This window comes from Erinaceus europaeus, unplaced genomic scaffold, assembly GCF_950295315.1.
Source record: "Erinaceus europaeus unplaced genomic scaffold, mEriEur2.1 scaffold_524, whole genome shotgun sequence".
Lineage (NCBI taxonomy): Eukaryota > Metazoa > Chordata > Mammalia > Eulipotyphla > Erinaceidae > Erinaceus > Erinaceus europaeus.
Window position 1 is genome coordinate 47,925 of NW_026647923.1, and position 23,224 is coordinate 71,148.

The window sequence follows — 23,224 nt, forward strand, 5'->3', positions numbered from 1 at the left end:
ATAGCCAATTAATGGTCCCTAGGTGTTGGTAATTATGAGTATTTACTTTTGAGAGCAGTTGTGTAATATTTTTTTTTCTGGTCCATTCATAAAGTTTTTTTCTTTCGTTTTTTTTTTTTTTCCCCTAATAGAAAATATTGTAGGGTAACAAAGGATGTTCTTGGGGCCATTTGGGGGGAAGATAAAGTAATTTAGTCCATATTAAGTGCTTAGCATAGTGTCGAACTCATAGTAAAGGCTCAATAAAAGTTACCTGCTGTCATTATCACTGTTTTTAAGAGACTCAACTGGCCACATTTGAAGAATGATTTTTTTTGTGTGTGAGCTTAGCGTCCCCACCACCACTTGGTGGCAGCCCGCTACCATCTGGTGGCAGCTAATGGTATTGCAACCACTGTAAGGAAGAACTCCTTCCTATATTGCTTGCAATTAATTTTATGTTAAGCTCAGTTCCACCCGGAATCATAAACGCTTTAGTTATTATTAGAGCTGGAATTGTCTGAGAGCTGGAATTCATTTATCATTAATTAATGAAGTGACTCTTTTTTTCACCTTCACCATAGGCATACAAAAATTGCTCACAGCAGAATATTTCTGAGATCAGAAGAGATTGGGCATGTTCAGGACGATATGATCATAGACAGCAGCGGAATATTATGCTTGATCTTAACCAAAAGATCACGAAGCGATTTGACAGCAGAAATAAATGGAGTGGAGAAACAGATACTCTTATGTAATATTAAATATAGGAATGTGAATTGAGAATTTCTGGAGAACAAATGATGATTTATTTATTTATTTATTATTTATTTGCATTCAGGGTTATCACGGGGGTTCAGTGCTTGCGCTGTGAATCCACTGCTCCTGTGGCCATTTTTTCAAAAAAAAAAATTTTTTTTTTGATAGAGCAGAGGGAAATTGAGAGGGGAGAGGAGATGGAGAGAAAGATAGACAGCTGCAGACCTGCTTCATCACTTGTGAAGCCGCCCCTTCCCCCCACAGGTGGGGAGCGGGAAGTTGGGGGGGCTCGAACTGCGATCCTTGCGCGGGTCCTCGTGCTTCACACCATGTGCGCTTAACTTGGGGCACCACCACCTGAACCCCCCTGGTCTTTTAAATTTTTATTTATTTTAATGTCACTAAGTTTAAAACCCCCAAATCATTTTATTTTTTTTTGGGGGGGGGATAATGGTTACAGGACACTCATTGTCACCTGGGTACCACCTGTGAGGTCCCCATGGTAAGTGTCTACCCCCTACTCCCATCCCCAGCTGACGTCCTCCTCCGCCATTGTACACTGAATGCCCAACACCCACTCCATCCTCTCTTCCCCCAGTGTCCTTTGCTTGGTGCGATACACCACACCCAATACTGTCTCATCCCAAGACGCCCTTTCTTTCCTTGCTTCTTGAGCTCCACGTGTAAGTGGGGTCATCTGATATTCCTCCTTCTCCTTTTGGCTCATTTCACTTAATTTCATTTGACACGACTCCTCCGAAATCCATCTAAGATGAAGCAGAGGAGATAACTTTGGTCGTTTTTAACAGGTGAGTAGTATTCCATTGTGTCTGTATACTGCAATATTCTTAGCTACTTCACTCTCTTTGGGCATCTGGGTTGCTTCCCAGTTTGGGCTGTGACAGATCTGTAACTCAAGTCTTAATCAGTAGGTTTTTTAATTTTTTTGCCTCCAGGGTTATTGCTGGGGGCTTGGTGCCAGCACCAAGAAACCACTGCTCCTGGAAGCTTTTTTTTTTTTTCCCTTATGTTGCCCTTGTTTTGTTTTTTTTAATCGTTGTTGTGGTTATTATTATTGTTGTTATTATTGTTGGATAGGACAGAGAGAAATGGAGAGGGGAGGGGAAGACAGAAATGGGGAGAGAAAGACAGACACCTGCAGACCTGCTTCAATGCCCATGAAGCGTCCCCCCCCACGTGGGTTGGCTCTCAGCCAGGAAGGTAAACTGACTGGTTCTCCCTCACTCATTCAAGAGACAACGCAAAATAGAGACAAGAGACACCTGGGAGAATTGAGGCACTCTCGTTTAATGGCAGAAGAACATGGGTTTAAATAGGAATTCAGACAAAGAACGTATTTCAAACATGTCAGAAATTACAGGTTTCTTAAAGGTCAGCTTGCCCTATGGTAGGGAGCTGGTATGACAGGAACTGATGAGATACATAAAGGTCAAGTCAGTTATTCTCCATGATGCAAGCAGGTTAATTATCCAAAGGTATTTGAGAGAAACATAGGGGTTAAACCAGCAGGGTGAGATAGAGAAAAGATAAACAGAGCATGGTAGTTATCAAAGCTATAAGGAAATAAAGTTTGGAGTTTCACTGACTGATGTCAGGGAGGTGTTTGATGGAATATGCTTTCTCTAGTGATGAAAAGTGAGGTGACTGTGTAAACTCTGGGTGACTATGTGAACTTTGAATGAACCTTAAGGCAGGCAGCCATGTGGCCTGCAGTTAATGGGGAGAGGCAGTGAGGTTTCTGTGGGCTTGAGAGTCTGAAAGGGAGAACTAAGTCTGAGAGACAGTTTTTCCCCTTTGCTCATCTTGGTTGAGAGAGACTAACAAGGGGGTGTCTTCTCAGACCTCCATCCAAGGATGGGAGGAGTTTTTCCCTAAGCTCTACCAAGCTTACACATAGCCCCACAATGGGGAACTGAGGGCTTGAACTGGGATCCTTGCTCCGGTCCTTGCACTTCTCTTGTGACAACCGTTTCTCATTTTGAAATTGATCTTAAAGGAATAATCAAAGATAGATTTATTTTGGAAGAAAAAAGTATGTGGTTTATATTATATATAAATAAAATAGCATCACCTGTAATAGTTAACAGTCCCTTTCTTTTTGTTAATCAAATCTCTCAATATATCTGACTATATAGAAACTTTTTCTCCTAAGTTATATTTATTAATGAGAGAAGAGGAGGGAGAATCAGAGAACCAGAGCATCGCTTGTGACATAGAATACTGGGACTCAAACTTGGGACCTCATACTTGATCGTCCAGCTGTTTACTGCTAAATCTCCAGGTTAAAGTAACAACAATTCTTGAAAAGAGTGGGCTGCAGAAGAAGGAAAGCATAGTAGCATTGTCTGGGGTCGTGCTGGGATGGAGAACTGTCGTATACTTTACATTGGCCTTCCCTTGGCAACATGCTGGTTTTTGTTATATATGTTTCTGTTCACCCCACACCCTTGATACTGTAGTCATTTAGTTAAAAAGAAAAGGGGGAATTGTCGTATACTTTACATTGGCTTGTTCTAGCCCTCCCCCCGCCAAGAGAATTAGATCAGGCCTGCTAATTTCGCGGGCCCGCTTGGCCCCGCCCAAAAGGAACCCTGGGAGAGGGTTCCTGAGTTCGAGAGTTCCAGAGTTGCAGAGTTCCAGAGTAAGAGAGAGTGCTTGGGCCGCCGCCGCAAAGAGACAGCAGAGTTCTGTTTGGTGATTAGTTTGTCTTAGTTTATGAATCGTTGTTCCTGAATAAAGAAATACAGCTGCCCTGCCCAGCTGTTGTCTCCGCGTCTCTGTTACCCGCCCGTGAAGCTAACCCGCCCGGCAAGAGCCTCCGAAATTTTAACAACAGAGAACTGGATTAGAATATACTCTGGGAGCTGTGCAATTTAAGAATTTTCAGTATGGGGCCAGGTGGTGGCGCACCTGGTTAAGCACACACATTCAAGCCCCTGGTCCCCACCTGGGGTGGGGGGAGCTTCACAAGTGGTGAAGCAGGGCTGCAGATGTCTCTATCTCTATCTCCCTCTCCCTTCTGTTTCTCTCTATCTCTATCTAATAATAAGTAAATAAATAAAAATAAATTAAAAAAAAGAATATTCAGTATAAATCCAGCAAAAATAGCTCACTGGAATAGTGCATTGCGTTGCCATGTGTGTGATCCAGGTTTGAGCCTGGTCCCCACAGCATTGGAGGAAGCTCTGATGCTGTGGTCTCTTTGCTCTCTGGCTTGTTTTTAATAATCTTAATTTTAAAAAATTTTTATTTTAAATTTTTTCTTGCCTCTAGGGTTATTCCTGGGGCTTGGTGCCTGCACTACAAATCCACTGCACCTGGAGGCTATTTTTCCCATTTTGTTGCCCTTGTTGTTGTGCTTGTTATAGTTGTTATTATTGTCATAACTGTTGTTGTTGGATAGGACAGAGAGAAATGGAGACAGGAGGGGAAGACAGAGAGGGGGAGAGAAAGATAGGCACCTGCAGACCTGCTTCACTGCTTGTGAAGTGACCTCCTGCAGGTGGAGAGCCCGGGGCTCGAAACGGCATCCTTACGCCAGCCCTTGCGCTTTATAATCTTAATTTTTAAAAGTTATCTTTTTATTTATTGGATAGAGACAGCCAAAAATTAAGATGTAGGGGGGAGGTAGAGGGAGATAGTCAGAGAGACACCCACAGCTCTGCTTCACCAATTGCAAAACTTTTTCCCTGCAGGTGGGCACTGGGGGCTCGAACCTTGGTCCTTGCGCACTTTAACATGTGCGCTCAACTCGGTGTGACACCACCTGCCACCGCCCCCCCCCCCACTCTTTGTATCTTTATATCTATCGCTCTGTCTTCAAACCTTATCCCAGAATGGTGAAGTCTCAGTGAAAGAAAAAAATATTTCAGTATGCCTATTAATTATATAATGAAAACTAGAAAGTCAATTTCAACGCAGACATTTTGGCAGATAGATCTTGGAGGTCAGGGAGTCGGGCTGTAACGCAGCGGGTTAAGTGCAGGTGGCGCAAAGCACAAGGACCAGCCTAAGGATCTCGGTTCGAGCCTCCAGCTCCCCACCTGCAGAGGAGTCGCTAAACAGGCGGTGAAGCAGGTCTGCAGGTGTCTGTACCCTTCTCGTGAAGCCTGCTTTGTAGGGCATATAGGGTGCTGGAGATTGAACCTGGGGCCTCAGGTTTGCCAGGCATTTGTTCTGCTTGCTAACCCACCTCTTAGATCACCCAAGCCCTGTTGTTGTTATTTATTTTTTTTAAAAAAAATCTTTTAAAAACTTTTTATTTATTTATTTATTTTTGCCAGACCACTGCTCAGCTCTGGCTTATGATGGTGCAGGGGACTGAACCTGGGACTTTGGAGCCTCAGGGATGAGAGTCTCTTTGCATAACCATTATGCTATCTACCCCTGCCCTAAAAAACTTTTTTAAGGGAGTCGGCGGTAGCGCGTAAGAATCCCGGCTTGAGCCCCTGGCTCCCCACCTGCAGGCGGTGAAGCAGGTCTGCAGGTGTCTGTCTTTCTCTCCTCATCGTTGTCTTCCCCTCCTCTCTCCATTTCTTTCTGTGCTTTCTAACAGTGACGACATCAATAAGAACAACAATAGTAACTACAATAACAATAAAGAACAAGGGCAACAAAAGGGAAAAAAATTAAATCTTTATTTATCTATTGGGTAGAGACAGCCAGAAATCGGGAGGGAAAGGGGGATAGAGAGACAGAGAGACACCTGCAGCCCTGCTTCACCACTGGTGAAGCACCCCCACCCCGCCCCACCCCCGCAGGTGGGGACGGGGACTTGAACCCGGGCCTTTGCACACTGTAACATGTGCGCTCAGCGCCCAGTGTGCCACCACCCGGCTCGTATCACTTTATTTCTATCGCCACCAGGGTTATCACTGGGGCTCACTCTCCACACTACAAATCCACTACTGCTGGGTGCCCAATTTTTTACTTTTGTTTTTCTTTCTGCACTTTATTTTGATAGGACAGAAAAAAAATGGAGAGAGGAGGGGAAGACAGAGAGGGAGAAAGATAGACACTGCAGACCTGCTTCACCACCTGTGAAGCGATATCCCTGCAGGTGGGGAGCCGGGGAGGGGTGGGGGGCCGATCCTTGCGCGGGTCCTTGCGCTCTGTACTATATGCACTTAACCTGCTGTGTTACCGCCCGGCCCCCGACCCTCAAGTCTTGATGTTTGCAAATAACGAATAAAATGAAAAAAAAAATGTCTGCGGCAGGGAGTCGGGCGGTAGCACAGCTGGTTAAGCGCACGTGGCGCAAAGCGCAAGGACGTGCATAAGGATCCTGGTTCAAGCCCAGGCTTCCCACCTGCAGGGGGGTGGCTTCACGGGGGGGGGGGGGTGAAGCAGGTCTACAGGTGTCTGTCTTTCTCTCCCCCTCTCTGTCTTCCCCATCTCTCTTAATTTCTCTCTGTCCTATCCAACAACAACGACATCAATAATAACTACAACAATAAAACAACAAGAGCACCAAAAAGAGAATAAATAAATAAATAAATATTAAAAAAAATAAAAATAAATCTGCGGCTGTGGCAAAATGTTGGGAAAGCTGTTTAGTTCTGACGCTGCCTAGCAGTGTGAATTTGGGAAATTATCGGTTCCATAATATCAAGCAGAAATAAGTGAACAAGTCAGAGTTTCACTTGGGTGTTCAACCTTTCTTTTTTGGTTACATGTATTTTTTTTTAATTGGGAGGGGGTTAATGGCTTACAGTCGACAGTAAACACAGTAGTTGGTCCATGTGTAACATTGCTCAGTTTTCTGTATAACACTGTAACCCCCTCACCTAGGTCCTCCTCCACCATCATGTCCCAGACCCTGAACACTGCCCCCCCCCCATCATCTCAGAGACCTTTACTTTGGTGCCATACACCAACTCCAGTCCAAGTTCTGCTTTGTGTTTTCCCTTCTGTTCTTATTTCTCAACTTCTGTTGAGTTATATCATCCCATATTCATCCTTCTCTTTCTAGCTTATTTCACTTAACATAATTCCATCTATCCTAGAGGAGGTGAAGACGATGACTTCACCATTTTATTTTATTTATTTATTTTGCCTCCAGGGTTATTGCTGGGGCTCCGTGCCTGCACCATGAATCCACTGCTCCTAGAAGCCATTTCCCCCCCTTTTGTTGCCCTTATTGTTGTAGCCTTGTGGTGGTTATTATTGTTGTTGTTGATGTCGTTTGTTGTTGGATAGGACAGAGAGAAATGGAGACAGGAGGAGAAGACAGAGAAAGATAGACACATGCAGACCTGCTTCACTGCCTGTGAAGCGAATCCCCCGCAGGTGGGGAGCTGGGGGCTTGAACCGGGATCCTTAAGCCAGTCCTTGCACTTTTTGCCATGTGAGCTTAACCCACTGCGCTACCACCCCACCCTGACTTCACCATTTTAATAGCTGAGTAGTATTCCATTGTGTGTGTGTGTGTGTGTGTCACAGCTAACTCAGTCACTCATCTGTTGGACAAATTGCACTGCTATAAATATAGTTATACACAGATCCTTTTGGATGGATGTTGTTTGGTTCCTTGGGATATATCCCAGGAGAAGAATTGCAGGGTCATAGGGCAGGTCCATTTCTAGCCTTCTGAGAGTTCTCCAGACTGCCCTCCAGACAGGAGCTGGACCAACTGACTTTCCTACCAGCAGTGAGGGAGGGTTTCTTTGTCCCCACAACCTCTCCAGCATTTGTTGTTGCTGTTGTTCCTGATGTATGTCATTCCATAGAGGTGATGTGGTATCTCATTTTTGTCTTTATTTGCATTTCACTGACAATCAGTGACTTGGAGCATTTTTTCATATGCCTGTTGGCCTTTTGGGTCTCTTCTTTGGTGAATATTCTGTTCATATCCTCTCCCTGCTTTCGGGGTGTCATTTGGTTTTTTTTGTTGCTAAATTTGGTGAGCTCTTTATATATTGTGGTTATTAGCCTCTTGTCTGATGTATGACATATAAAGAACTTCTCCGGGGGCCAGGTGGTGGTGCAGCTGGTTAAGAGCACACATTACAGTACACAAGGACCCAGGTTCAAGCCCCTGGCCCCCATCTGCAGGAGGAAAACTTCATGATTGGTGAAGCAGGGCTGCAGGTATCTCTCTGCCTCTCTCCTTCTGTATTTCCCTCTCCCTTCTCAATCTCTCTCTGTCTCTATGCAATAATAAATAAAGATAAAAAAATAAATAAATGGGAGTCGGGCGGTGGCGCAGTGGGTTAAGCGCATGTGGCGCAAAGCGCAGGGACCGGCGTAAGGATCCCGGTTCGAGCCCCCGGCTCCCCACCTGCAGGGGAGTCGCTTCACAGGCAGTGAAGCAGGTCTGCAGGTGTCTGTCTTTCTCTCCTCCTCTCTGTCTTCCCCATCTCTCTCCATTTCTCTCTGTCCTATCCAACAAAGAATTGCGTCAACAAGGGCAATAATAATAACCACAACAAAGCTACAACAAGGGCAACAAAAGGGGGGAAAATGGCCTCCAAGAGCAGTGGATTCATGGTGCAGGCACCGAGCCCAGCAATAACCCTGGAGGAGGAAGAAAATAAATAAATAAATAAATAAATAAATAAATAAATAAAAGATCTTCTCTGATTCTGTGAGGGGTCTTTTTGTTTGGGTGGTGGTTTCTTTTGCTGTGCAGACGCTTTTTTCAATTTGACATAGTCCCACTGGTTTATTCTTGTCCTTGTCTTCCTTGTGTTTGGATTTGTGTCACTGAAGATGCCTGTAGAACTTAGATGGAAAAGAGTTCTGCCAATGTTTTCCTCTAAGTATTGGATAGTTGCTGATCTAACATCCAATTCTTTGATCCATTTGGAATTTACATTTGTGTTTGGTGAAATATAGTGATTTAGTTTCATTCTTCTGCATGTTTCAACCCAGTTTTCCCAACACCATTTATTGAAGAGACTCTCCTCTCCCCATTTAATAGTTTGGGCCCCCCTTGTCAAAGACTAGAGGTCTATAGGTGTGGACATTTACATACATATTTATAAAGAGATATTTACAGGGTGGTGAAGCCCTAAAACAATTAATATACTTGAATAACTACTTTATTATTTATTTATATTTCTTTTAAAAAATTTATTCTTCTGTTGCTCTTCTTGTTTTATTGTTGTAGTTATTATTGTTGTTGTTATTGATGCCATTGTTGTTGAATAGGACAGAGAGAAATGGAGAGAGGAGGGCAAGAGAAAGACACCTGCAGACCTGCTTCTTGGCTTATGAAGCGACTCCCCTGCAGGTGGGGAGCCAGAGGCTTGAACTGGGATCCTTCCTTATGCTGGTCCTAGAGCTTTGCACCACATGCACTTAACCTGCTGCGCTACCGCCCGACTCCCGATCTATCTTCCTTCCTTCCTCTCTCCCTCCCTTCCTCCTTTCCTTGCTTACTTCCTTCCTTCCTTCCACTCCCAGAATTAGTAAGTTTTATATCCAACTTCCTTTTAACTTTTTATATTTTTACAGCCTCGCTAACGGGCCAGGACCAACAGTGGAAAATGCAAAACAACGAAATCATAAAACCTGCCAAATACTTCTCCGAGTTGGAAAAGAGCATCCTGCTTGCCTTGGTGGAAAAGTACAAATATGTCCTGGAGTGCAAGAAAAGCGACGCCCGGACGATCGCGCTCAAGCAGCGCACGTGGCAGGCCCTGGCCCACGAGTACAACTCTCAGCCCAGCGTGTCGCTGCGGGACTTCAAACAGCTGAAGAAGTGCTGGGAGAACATTAAGGCGCGGACCAAAAAAATCATGGCCCACGAGAGGAGAGAGAAAGTGAAGCGCAGCGTCAGCCCGCTCCTGAGCACCCACGTCCTGGGCAAGGACAAGATCGCCAGCATGCTGCCCGAGCAGCTGTACTTTCTGCAGAGCCCCCCGGAGGAGGAGCCCGAGTTCCAGCCTGAAGCCCCTGCCACAGGTATCACCTCCACCCGCCGTGCCGGTAGCGTGTTTTTCACTGGGTTCACCGGCTTGCCAATTTTGATTTTTTTTTTTTATGTTTTATTTATTATTGCATAGAGATAGCTAGAAATTGAGAAGGAAGGGGGAGACAGAGAGGAAGAGAGATAGAGAGACACCTGCAGCCCTGCTTCACCACTCACGAAGCTTTCCCCCTTGCAGGTGGGGGCCCAGGGCTTGAACCTGGATCCTTGCGCCACTGTAAGGTGTGTGCCTAGCCGGGTGCACCACTGCCTGGCCCCGATTTTTTTTTTTTTTTAAATCTTTCATGTTGAGGACCTGATTTAAAAAAAAAAAAGGAAACTTTCTCGTCCAACTGGACTTGTCCAGTTCAAAATCTTCAAACATGACTTGACATCTGTGTAAAGTCGTGTTTGTGAGCAGAAGTTTTTTTTTTTTTTTAATTTTTGAAATTATCTTTATTTATTTATTTATTGGATAGAGACAGCCCGAAATCGAGAGGAAAGGGAGTGATAGAGAGGGAGAGAGACACCTGCCAGGCTGCTTCACCACTCAAAAAGATTTCCCTCTGCAGGTAGGGACTGGGGGCTGGAACCTGGGTCCTTGGGCTTTATAACATGTGCCCTCAACCAGGTGCGCCATCACCCGCCCCACCCCGTTTTCTTTTTTTCTTTCTTTTTTTTTTTTTTTTGCCTCCAGGGTTATTGCTGGGGCTCGGTGCCTGCACTACGAATCCACTGTTCCTGGAGGCCATTTTTTTCTCTCTGCTTTGTTGCCCTTGTTGTTGTCATGTTGCCATTATTATTGTTGTTGGCATTGCTGTTGTTATTGTTGTTACATAGGACAGAGACAAATCGAGAGGGGGGAGAGAAAGACAGACACCTGCAGACCTGCTTCACCACCTGTGAAGCGACCCCCTGCAGGTGGGGAGCCGGGGGCTCCAACTGGGATCCTTACGCCAGTCCCTGAGCTTTGTGCCACGTGCGTTTAACCCACTGTGCTACCGCCCAACTTCCCCATCCCTACTTTTAATCTAAATTCCAGGAGACTTGAAAAATTCTGGGAGAAACATTTTTTTTGTATTCTTCCACTGTAATTACAAAAGTACTCTGCCATAGATAATTCTTAGGGATGGAAGAAAAAAATTGTCATGTAATCAGGGTTGAAATGATCCTGTGTGATAGCTTTAGAAGATTGGAATTAAGGAGTCACTAAAATGTCTCCAGTCAAAGGAGGGGGGAGATCCATATAGATAAAATGGCCAGTTATCTCCTCTTTTAAGGTAAGGATGACCCGTTTTTATAAAGATTCTTTGTGGGTTGCAGAAGACACTCCTTGAAGCAGAGAAAATTACCTAAGGAGGCCATAGGGCTGTTTATACACCTCTCTTAAGGACCAGCTAGTATGTGCCTAGGAAAGTCTCCTCCTTGCCTTTCGGGTCACAAACCTGCTTGCTGCTGTCCCCAGAGTAGATTTAGCTAGGGGCCGGGTGGTAGTGCACACAGTACAGTGTATAAGGAATGGGTTTAAGCCCCCGGTCCCCACTTGCAGGGAGAAAGCTTCATAGTGAAGCAGGCCCGCAGGCCCGCAGGTGTCTCTCTCTCCCTACCTAACCTGCCCTCTCAGTTTCTCTCTGTCCTATCCAATAAAATAACGTTTAAAATTTTTTTTTAAAAAAAGGGTGGTCCGGGTGGTGGCACAGTGGATAAAGCATCAGACTCTCAAGCATGAGGTCCTGAGTTCAATCCCCAGCAGCACATGTACCAGAGTGATGTCTGGCTCTTTCTCTCTCCTCCTATGTTTCTCATTAATAAATAAATAAAATCTTTAAAAAAAATAATTAATTAAAAAAAAGAAACAAGAGTGGGAAGAAAAAAAGGTGAACTGAACACACACCTCTGTACTAGCTCTTCTTGCTCCATGGGCAGAACATCCTAAGAATCTGTCAATAAGTGATGAGGTCCGGGTAGTGGCACACCCATAGAGCACGCACGAAGACCCAGGTTCAAGCCCCTGATCCCCACCTGCAGGGGTGAAGCTTCATGAGTGGTGAAGCACTGTTGCAGGTGTCTCTCTATCTTTACCCTCTCAATTTCTCTCCATCAAAAGAGAGAGAGAGGAAGGAAGGAAGGAAGGAAGGAAGGGAGGAAAACAATGACCACCAGGAATTGTAAATTTGCCGTGCAGCCACTGAGCCCCAATGGCAGTCCTGCTGCCAAAAGAAAAAGAAATAAAAGACAAGAAAGAATAAGGAGAAGGAGCTAAATTATCATCAAAAGCTCAACAGAATCATCCCGGGAAGCCATAGTGGGCCAACACTGTGCTTCATACCATGAGGCCCTAACAGAGGAAGCCTGGGGGTGGGGGGGGGGGCGAAAGAGAAGGAAGAGGAGGAGAAGGAGAAGAAGATTCCCTACATGGGAATCCCTTGTTTGAATTTTGATCTTTGAGTCCCTAAACCACAACACCTTCCAAGACGGCATCTGTGTGGAACACTGCCAGTCCTTCTTAGCCGCTGCTTCTGTGGCAGACAGACTTCACTAACTGACACGTTTCCTTGCTTTGAAGATGTTTGCATTTTCAGCCAGTCGCACCCCATCCTTCTGGCCTTGAATCTGTTCAGTCTCTGAAGCAGTGAAGGGAGGTGTGCCAGGGAGGGAAGGAGCAGAGTCCACAGAGCTGCTTTTCACTGCCAGGGCCATTGCCGGGGCTCGGCGCCTGCACTACCAACCCACTGCTCCTGGAGGCCATTTTTCCCATTTTGTTGCCCTTGTGGTTGTTGTTACTGTTGCCATTGCTGCTGCTGTTGTTGGACAGGACAGACAGAACTCGAGAGAGGAGTGGAAGACAGAGAGAGTGAGAAAAAGAGAGGCACCTGCAGACCTGCTTCACCGCTTGTGAAGCGACCCCCCTGCAGGGGGGGAGCCGGGGGCAGGAACAGGGATCCTTACACGGATCTTGCATTTTGCACCATGTGTGCTTAATCAGATGCTCTACCACCCGACCCCCCAGGACTGTTCTTAAGGGGTAGTCTTGTTTCTCTACTTTCGTATTCTGAAGTAGGACTGGCAAGTTTATTTTTTCACAATGAGGGGGGTGGGCAACCAGAGCGCTGCTCAGCTGTGGCATAAGGTGGTGTCAGGGATTGAACCTGGGATCTTTGACATGCAAACTCCATGCCCTCACACTGAGCTAGCTATCTTATGCCCCAGCCCTAACACCTTCCCCCAACCCCATTTTCCTTTGCCAGTGATTATTGAAGTATAGTCAAATACTGCCTGTTGCTGTTTCTAAGTCACATCTGAAGGACAGTGGAGAACCATAGTGTCTTGTCAGTTAGTACATGTGTCCAAAGATACCTTTTAATTCTGACAGTCAAATAAATCCTCCAAGTGGAAGAATGCCCCATGCCTCTGGCCGCCAGTCCCAGCAAAGTCCTTAGGTCATCCTGCCCTGATTATGGGATTAAGCTGTTTTATGCTTTGATCACTTTGTTTTTCTGGGAGACAGATTCCATATATATATATATGTATATATGTATATTTATATGTATATAAAATTTATTTTTTGTATGTATGACCAGAACACTGCTCAGCTCTGGCTTATGGTGGTGCTGAGGATTGAATCTGGAACCTCAGAACCTCAAGCATGAAAACTTGGAGGCAAATTTCTGTAGGTTTATTGGAACTTAAAAAAATTTTTATTTATTTATTTATTAATGAGAAAGAGAGATGAGTGGTCCAGGAGGTGGTACAGTGGATAAAGCACTGGACTCTCAAGCATGAGGTTCTGAGTTCAGTCCCTGGCAGCATATGTACCAGAGTGATGTCTGGTTCTTTCTCTCTCTCTCCTCCTATCTTTCTCATTAATAAATAAATATTTAAAAAAGAGAGAGAGGGAGTCAGGCTGTAGCGCAGCGAGTTAAGCGCACGTGGCGTAAAGCGCAAGGACCAGCATAAGGATCCTGGTTCGAGCCCCCGGCTCCCCACCTGCAGGGGAGTCGCTTCACAGGTGGTGAAGCAGGTCTGCAGGTGTCTGTCTTTCTCTCCCCTCTCTGTCTTCCCCTCCTCTCTCCATTTCTCTCTGTCCTATCCAACAACAATGACATCAGTAATCACTACAACTATAAAAAACAACAAGGGCAACAAAGAGAATAAATAAATATTTAAAAACGAGAGAGAGAGAGCGAGAGATGAAGAGAGAGAACTACAGCATCAGGCTGGCACATGAGATGCCGGGGCTCAAACTCAAGGGCCTCATTCATGTCTGAGAGTCCGACACCTTGTTCCCTGTACCACCTCCTGGGCTTCCTTTACTGGATCTCTGATTAAAACAGCTTTGAGATTATCAAGCTCACTTTGTGTTTCAACTTACTGTTAAGAAAGAAAGCAAAAACTGGAATTGTTACGTGTCACTTTAGGCCCCTGGCAAGACAAAGGCTGAAAACTCCGTCACAGGGTCATGACTGCATCATACCGCGTGCATTTTGACTGTGGTTGCGCGCGCGCGCGTGTGTGTGTGTGTGTGTGTGTGCATTTTACACTAGGTAGTGTTCCTAACACTGTACTGCTGAGTACAGTAGCCACAGGCATAGGAAGCTTCGAAGCACTTGAAATATAGGTAGACCTAAGTGAGTGTATTTTTTTTTAAGTATTCACATTGTATCTTTTGCATACTTAGTGCCCCAGATGTGAACTAACTCACTAATGATTTTTATTTTATTTTTTTTAATTTACTTATTGGGGAATTAATGGTTCACAGTCAACAGTAAAATACAAAGGTTTGTACATGTGTAACATTTCCCAGTTTTCCACATAAAAATTCAACCCCCACTAGGTCCTCTTCTGCCATCATGTTCCAGGATCTGAAGCCCCCCCCCCCAGGAGTCTTTTACTTTGGTGTAATATACCAACTAATGATTGTTATATTGAGTATTTGTTGAAATTACATCTTAGGTTATTACTAAACTTAATCTCATCTGTTTCTTTTTGCTGCTTCATTGTACTTTTGAGAAAGTTTAAGATTACCTGTGTGGTCACTGTTTTGTTTCTAATTGGGCAGAGCTGTGTTAACACTGTAGAAAGAGTGCCAATGTTAGGTATATGGAACTGGAAGCTCTGACATTTGTTGGGCAGGATGGATAGAAGCTACTGGCATTCCACTAGAGGCCTCCCTCCCGCTGTTTTTTTTTTGTATGAGATAGTTTCCGCTGTGCCCCCCTCCATACTGTTAGCTTCGTCGGTAGCTTTTTGGAAATGGACATCTGTGTCTGAACATAGCCGGATTAAATTTTAAGTAGGACAATTAGGAATGTATTTGCAAAAAAAAAAAAGAGAAAAAGTCAGTGTTTTCCTCTTAAACATATGAAAACAGTGTATATATACCCTGTGGCTTTTTGACATGTGATAATTATACTTTTGACACATCCATTTATTATTTATTATCGTTTTCTTGAGGGGTGGATGGTGTACAGTAGAGTTGTCGACACAGGACAGTTTCTCCCCTCCCCCCGTGATAGATGTCTGCAGAACAGAGAGGTCTCGCACCGCCTAACCCGGTCCCTTCTCACCGCCATGCACCATTGTTTTTGTGAAAAAGGTTTGCAGGGCAGATTAAGCGAGCCAGCAAAGTGCTCGGGGTGGCCAGGAGAGTGGGATGAGGGAGAGACAGAGACATTTAAGAGAGGGGGCGCTTTTGTTGTGTGCCTTTGGTGCTGGGCTGGATTCAGTCTCTGACCCATAGGGAATGTGGATCCTGTATAAGCTTAACCAGTGATTTATATTTCTTGCCCCTCAAATATTTAAGGAAGCTCCTATTTAATTCTGCATTATTTACAACAAAACTTCAGTCAAATATACCATCATTTTTTTGTGTGATTTAAAAAATATATATATTTTTTAATATTTATTTTCCCTTTTGTTGCCCTTGTTGTTTTTCATTGTTGTTGTAGTTATTATTATAGTTGTTGTTATTGATGTCGTCATTGTTGGATAGGACAGAGAGAAATGAAGAGAGGAGGGGAAGACAGAGAGGGGGAAGCGCCTCTCCTGCAGGTGGGGACCTGGGGCTTGAACAGGGATCCTTACAGGTCCTTTCGCTTTGTGCCATGTGTGCTTAACCCGCTGCGCTACTGCCTGACTCCCTGAACAATTCTTAATTCTTAATAACAATTTATTAATTCTTAATAAACTCTATCATCACAATTTGATTTAATCTAAGCTAATTGCTTTGGAGTGGGAACATGAGTCCAGAGGACTAATTTATATTTCTCGTTATAACTCTGTAGGTCTTTCAGAAAAACCCTCACCCCTCCCTTTTCTCCCTCCCTTTCTTCCTTTTCTTTCTTTCTCCCTTCTTTTCTTTTCTTTTTTTTTTCCTTTTTCTTTTCCCTCCAGGGTTATCGCTGGGGCTCGGTGCCTGCACCATGAATCCACTGCTCCTGGAGGCCATTTTATCCCATTTTGTTGCCCTTGTTGTTGTTGCTATTGTTATTTTTGCCATTGATGTTGTTGTTGTTTGACAGGACAGAGAGAAATCGAGGGAGGGAAGACAGAGGGGGAGAGAAAGATAGATGCCTGCAGACCGGCTTCACTGCTTGTAAGGCGACTCCCTGGCAGGTGGGGAGCTGGGTCTTAGCAAAAAGAAGCAAAGAGAAATGCATGTTATCTTGTGCTGACTTTTTCATCAAGATAGATGATCATGTACTTCCCCCAGTGCCATGATGCTCCAGTGTGATACCAGGGTTCAGATCTGAACCTTGCAAACCGTAAGGCCATACCCTACCCAGTGGCTTTGCTCTCCAGCTCCAAACCCCCTCTTCAAAATGTAACTTTTTTTTTTTTTAATGCTACCAGCGTTATCACTGGAACTGAGTGCCTGCACCATGAATCCACCACTTCCGTTGGCCATTTTTCCTTTTCTCTTCCTCTCTTTCTTTTAAAGATGCTTATTCATTTGTTTTTAATATTTTCTTTATTTTGGATAGAGACAGAGAGAAAGCAAGAGGGAAAGAGGAGATAGAGAAAAACCAGTTAAGAGAAGAGTCTCCCCATCTGAATACTATCGAGTCCTCTCCTTGCACTGGAGCTGACACACACATGCAAGTTAATTCACAGCTCTGTCAGACTCTCCGGCGTAAGACCCCTGGTTTCTGCCAGTGTTTCTTAGAAGCCTGGCTTTATTTATTCATTTTTTTTAAATTTGTGTATTACTTTAAACTAGAAAGATATTTTCAAAACAGTCACTACTGTGCTCCTGGGAATGAACAGTGTGTGTGTGTGTGTGTGTGGTCAGAAGTCTAGAGAGAAGATAACCATAGTTATTGTTATCACCATTACTATCACAACTACTACTATTTCTTTCTGATTTTTATTTGTTTATATATTCCCTTTTTGTTGCCTTTGTTGTTTTATTGTTGTAGTTATTGTTATTATTGATGTTGTCGGATAGGACAGAGAGAAATAGAGAGAGGAGGGGAAGACAGAGAGGGGGAGAGAAAGACAGACACCTGCAGACCTGCTTCACCGCCTGTGAAGCGACTCCCCTGCAGGTGGGGAGCCGGGGGCTCGAACTGGGATCCTTCTGCTGTTCCTTGTGCTTTGTGCCACGTGCTCTTAACCCACCGCGCTACCTCCCGACCCCCTGCAGACTGCATTTTAAGGTATCGGAGCCTTCAGCTGAGCACGTGAAGTGGTGGGTGTTAAAATGGTTGAGCTTGGATTTTGTATCTAGTTTTCTGGAATACCGCCTCCCTTGGGGTGTTTTTAGTCATGATCAAATGAGGTGGTGTTGTGAACACTAGCCAACTGCCTGGTTAGTCACTCCCCCAATGGTAGCAGCTGCCACGTCCCTGCCAGGCTCCTGTCATTCACTGAGATGAAAACAGTATGTAAAAATTGGTAGAAACCAGCCTACTGTAAAGGTATGAACTCAGAGAAGTCCCATCAAGAACTCTGGAATTAAGGGGCCGGGCAGCAGGTTAAGCGCACAGGGCGCGAAGCTCCCTAGCTGTGGGAGGGTGGGGGGTCGCAGGTCTGCAGGCGTCTTTCTCTCCCCCTCTCTATCTTCCCCTTCTCTCTGTCCTGTCCAACAACAACAACAGCAACAAAATGGAGAAAATGGCCTCCAGGAGCAGTGGATTTGTAGTGCAGGCACCGAGCCCTAGCAATAACCCTGGACGCAAAACAAAAAACAAAACAAACAAAAAAAACCCCAAGAAACTGGAATAAGAGAAAAGAGGGTCAAAGGTACTCAGTAATGTTTATGCGTATGGTCTTTCAAAAAAGTATCTATAGCTCTTTTAAAAATATTTATTTGGGAGTCTGGCTGTAGCGCAGCGGGTTAAGCGCAGGTGGCGCAAAGCACAAGGACCGGCATAAGGATCCCGGTTTGAACCCCGGCTCCCCACCTGCAGGGGAGTCGCTTCACAGGCGGTGAAGCAGGTCTGCAGGTGTCTGTCTTTCTCTCCCCCTGTCTTCCCCTCCTCTCTCCATTTCTCTCTGTCCTATCTGACAACAACATCAATAACAATAACTACAGCAACAATGAAAAAAGGGCAACAAAAGGGAAAATAAATAAATAAATATTAATATATATATATATATTTACTTATTTGAGAGAAAACCAGAGCATCACTGTGGCACAGGTGATGCAAGGGATTAAACTCAGGTTCCTCTACTGGAGAGTGCAAAGCTGTAGCCGTTGCACCACCTCCCAGGCCTCTACTGTGCATAGAAGCCATGTACAGGGCGGGGGAGATAGCGGGAAGGTCTGCGAACAGACTCTCACACCTGAGGCTCCAAGGTCCCAGGTTCAATCCCCTGCACCAGTATAAACCAGCGCTGAGCAGTGTTCTGGGGGTGTATCACAGGCCGGCTCCATGGAGGTACTGGGGGGTGCTTACACCCCCCCACCAGGGGCCCCTTTTAAAAAAAAGAGAGAGAGAGAGAAATAAGACTTTTTTTTTTTTCCTCCAGGGTTGTCACTGGGGCTTGGTGTCTGCACTATAAATCCACTGCTCCTGGCAGCCATTAAAAAAAAAAAAATTGGATAGGACAAAGAAATTGAGAGAAGAGGAGGAGACAGAGAGGGAAAGAGAAAGACACCTGCAGACCTGCTTCATCGCTCGTGAAGCTACCCCCTTGCAGGTGGGGAGTGGGGGCTCGAACCTGGATCCTTGTTCGGGTCTTTGCACTAAGTACTATATATGCTTAACCTGGTGTGCTACTGCCCGACCCCCCCCTCCCTTTTTAAATTTATTTTTAATTATCTTTATGTATTTGATAGAGACTGTCAGAAATCAAGAGAGAAGGGGGAGATGCAGAGGAAGAAAGACACCTGCAGCCCTGCTTCACCACTTGCAAAGCTTTCCCCTTGCAGGTGGGGACCGGGAACTTGAGCCTGGGTCCTTGTGCACTGTAACATGTGCGCTCAACCAGATGCATCACCACCTGGCCCCAAAAGGAAGGCATTTATAGATCTAAGTAGACTAGAATGTAAACAGATGTGGTAATCCTTTCTTTCTTTTTCTTTTTTTTTTTTTTTGCTAGTCGATGTTCACACACACACACACATATATATTTTATTATTTATTTTCCCTTTTGTTGCCCTTGTTTTTTTATTGTTGTAGTAGTTGTTATTGTTGTTATAGCTGTTGCTGTTGTTGGATAGGACAGAGAGGAGGGGAAGACAGAAAGGGGGAGAGAAAGACAGACACCTGCAGACCTGCTTCACCGCCTGTGAAGCGACTCCTCTGCAGGTGGGGAGTCGGGGGCTCGAACCCGGATCCTTATGCCGGTCCTTGCACTTTGCACCACGTGCGCTTAACCCACTGCGCTACCACCCGACCCCAGTTGCTCACATTTTTTTTTTCTTTCCTCCAGGGTTATTGCTGGGCTCAATGCCTGCACCATGAATCCACAGCTCCTGGAGGCCATTTTTTCCCCCTTTTGTTGCCCTTGTTGTTGTAGCCTTGCTGTGGCTATCATTATTACCATTGTTGATGTTGTTGTTGTTGTTGTTGTTGGATAGGACAGAGAGAAATGGAGAGAGGAGGGGAAGACAGAGAGGGGGAGAGAAAGACAGACACCTGCAGACCTGCTTCACCGCCCGTGAAGCGACTCCCCTGCAGGTGGGGAGCCGGGGGCTCGAACCGGGATCCTTACGCTGGTCCTTGTGCTTTGCGCCACATGCACTTAACCCGCTGCGCCACCGCCCGACCCCCTGCTTACATTATTTTTAAAAAACACTTTATTTACTTACTTTGGATAGGATCAGAGAGATACTGAGAAATCGAGAACAGAAGGAGAGACAGAGAGGGAGGAAGAAAGAGACTCCTGCTGCACCCCTCCACTGCTCGTGAAGCTTCCCCCCTGCAGGAGGAAACGGGGGATTGAACCCTGACTCTTGTGCACGGTAACGTGTGCCCTCAGCCGGGTGTGCCCCTGCTCGGCCCCATGCTCACATCTGAGGGGTTCCCCTCTTAGAGTACGACTTCCCCATTTCTTTGACTTGTGCCTCAGTTTCCACTTTGCTCATTATTCTTTGTTATTCCCCAATTGGGGAAATGTTCTTTCTCTTCATCTTTGATCCCTTCCCTGTTCTCTCTTTCTCTTATTCTTTCTTTCTCTTCCTTCCCTCCCTTCTGTCACTATCCCTCCCTTCTGTCACTATCCCTCCCTTCTGTCACTATCCCTCCCTTCTGTCACTATCCCTCCCTTCTGTCACTATCCCTCCCTTCTGTCACTATCCCTCCCTTCTGTCACTATCCCTCCCTTCTGTCACTATCCCGTTCCTTCTCTTTTTTTTTTTCTCTCCTTTCTTCCTCCCTCCCTTCATTCCTGCCCTCCTTCTTTCCTTTCTCCTTCCTGGGGCTTCACTTCTGTGCTGACTTGTTCAGGTAGAAAGGCAGAGACTGAGGTAGTCAGAAGGCTACAGAAGCAAATTTTCCTCAGTGTGGTGGGGGCTGGGTGTAAACCTGAGTTGTACATGTTACAATGCACCAGGGCCCAGGTTCGAGCCCCGGGTCCCCACCTGCAGGGGAAAAGCTTTTGTGAGTGGTGAAGCGGGGCTGCAGGTATCTCTTTCTATCACCCTCTTCCTCTTGATTTCTGGCAGTTTCTATCCAATAAATAAGGATAATAAAAAAAGAAATTGGCGGAGTAGGGGGGGAATATGTGCAAGAATAGATAGCATAATGGTTATGCAAAGAAACTCTCAAACTCTGAGGCCCCAAGGTCCCAGGTTCAGTCCCAGCATCACCATAAGTCCAAGCTGAACAGTGCTCTGGTAAAAAAAAAAAAAAAAAAAAATTAAGTGGTGTGACCTTCACTAGAATAAATAATTTAAAAAAGCAAACAGGGAGTCGGGCAGTAGCACAGCAGGTTAAGCCACGTGGTGCCAAGCGCAAGAACTGGCATAAGGATCCCAGTTCGAGCCCCCAGCCCCCCACCTGCAGGGGAGTCGCTTCACAGGCAGTGAAGCAGGTCTGCAGGTGTCTGTCTTTCTCTCCCCCTCTCTGTCTTCCCCTCCTCTCTCCATTTCTCTCTGTCCTATCCAACAATGACAACAACAATAATAACTACAACAATAAAACAACAAGGGCAACAAAAAGGAAATAAATACATAAATATTAAAAAAGAAAACCTGGATTGTGTCATAGCAGGTGCAACCATCCAAATAAGCGATCTCTCTGTGTTGGTCAGGACGTGACCCACGTCAATGAATTCACCCCTTTCTTATGGGGCCAAGCCATGTGCCAGACCCTGTGCCAAGTTCCCTGTGAAGACGAGTCGGAGGCTGTCTCTGTCTTCAAAGGAACTCAGAGACCTGAGGGGATGTAATTAAACCAAGTGGTTTTAACAAGAGCTCTGCCAAAGGTAGGCCCAGGAGTCAGCGAGAATCTGAAACACCGGCATCTAATTGGGACAAGAGCTGCTGGAGCTGGAAAAGATTCCTAGGGAGACATTTTCATTATCTCCGGATGACAAAGAATTACTCACGTTGCCTTCTCTTTTGAAAGGAAGATATTTACCTTTTTTGTTACCTTAATTAGGGACTAGTTATATGGTTGCTGCCCAAGCCTTGGAGTGAAATAATCTAAAGAGTAGCCATTTTCCTTTCATTAATAGATTCTTTTTCCCATGTCAGGCTCCCCTCAGTAGTCATTAACATTCGCAGCATCCCATCCTCTGGAATAGTGGAGTGGACAGAAGAATGTAATAAACTCTGCTAATAAATTGATGTTATTTTTCTCCAAGGAGACGATTCTTGTTAGTGGAAACATAAAGCTTCCCAAGAAAGACCTAGAGTCACAGCTAGAAGGTTCTCTAGTTAGTGAAGTTAGTGGTTTGCTTTTTGAAACTTCCTAGCTGGGGGTGGGGAGGTGTGGGGTACACTGGCTGAGTGTACAGGTCACCAGACAACACAGGGCACCAGGGGTCAGGGAAGCACCGACACTTTGTTTCTGCTGGGTTTGCACATTGGAGCTGAGATGCACGCTGGGGAAGGGTCTTTGCACTGTACTATGTGAGGTGGGAGGGGTTTGCTTCATCAGGCCAATGGAAAGTGGGCCCAGGTGTGAACGTAAGAAAGGCATGAGAGAGGGGGTAGATAGCATAATGGTTATTGCAAAAAGGCTCTCATGCCTAAAGCTCCAGAGTCCCAGGTTCAGTCCCCCACACCACCATAAGCCAGAGCTGAGCAGTGCTCTGGCTAAATAAATAAATTAATAAAAATAAAAAAGGCATAAGAGGAGGGGGCATTCACACGCAAAGGTCTTTTGGGATTCTTTTTGGGATTTTAGAGACCCTGGGGAGCCTGTCCCCCGAGCTTTAACTCTTAACTTCACTTTGGGACGTAACTCCTTTCGGATTCTACTAAAGGCCAAATTTAGAAACTGCACATCTGTCATGTGTGTTCTCTTGAAATTCTTTTCGAGAGAAAAATCCCATCGGACTCCTGCAGGGAACCCTTTCTCAAACACCCTTCTTCATAAGGACCTAAGTTTCAAGCCTCCAGTCCCCACCTGCAGGGGGAGCAGGGGAGATTCACCCACAAGCCATGAAGCAGAGCTTCAGGTCTCTCTCTTTCTCTCTCTCTCTCTCTCTCTTCCTCTCTCTCTCTCTCTCTCTCTCCATGTCTATAGGAACCCACCCTCTCCCCTCTCAACTTCTGTCTTATTAAAGGAAAGGAAAAACAAAAAAAGGAAAAAAGTGATTGACAGGAGCACGAGATAGATTCTGACTTTGGTGTGGGGGTGGGGAGTGGGGGAGATTGAGGTGGGGGGGATTGATTGAACCTAGGACTTGAGCCTCAGGCATGAGCATCTTTAGCACCACCTTTATGCTATCTACCCCACCCAGTAGATTCCTGACTTAACCCTGGTAGCAATTAAAAAGGAAAGAAAAAAACAGAAGAAGAAGAAAAAAAAAAAAATAAACTTCTTAATGGATACTGATTATCCTATAAAAATGTTACTGCTGGGCCAGGTGGTGGTGCGCCTGGATAAGCACACACATTCCAGTGCTCAAGGACCCAAGTTCAAGCCCCTGGTCCCC

General features: G+C 45.3%; 1 protein-coding gene across 4 annotated transcripts in view; it reads left to right on the forward strand.

The window, feature by feature from the left end:
* The window catches only part of MSANTD3 (Myb/SANT DNA binding domain containing 3), a 38,397-nt gene that overhangs the window by 11,726 nt on the left and 3,447 nt on the right, over nt 1–23,224 (forward strand). For all 4 annotated transcript variants that reach the window (XM_060184528.1, XM_060184529.1, XM_060184527.1 and 1 more), the window contains one exon: nt 9,217–9,666. In XM_060184528.1, the coding sequence (XP_060040511.1) occupies nt 9,249–9,666 (418 nt within the window). In that variant the 5' untranslated portion in view covers nt 9,217–9,248. The remainder of the gene's footprint in view (nt 1–9,216; nt 9,667–23,224) is intronic.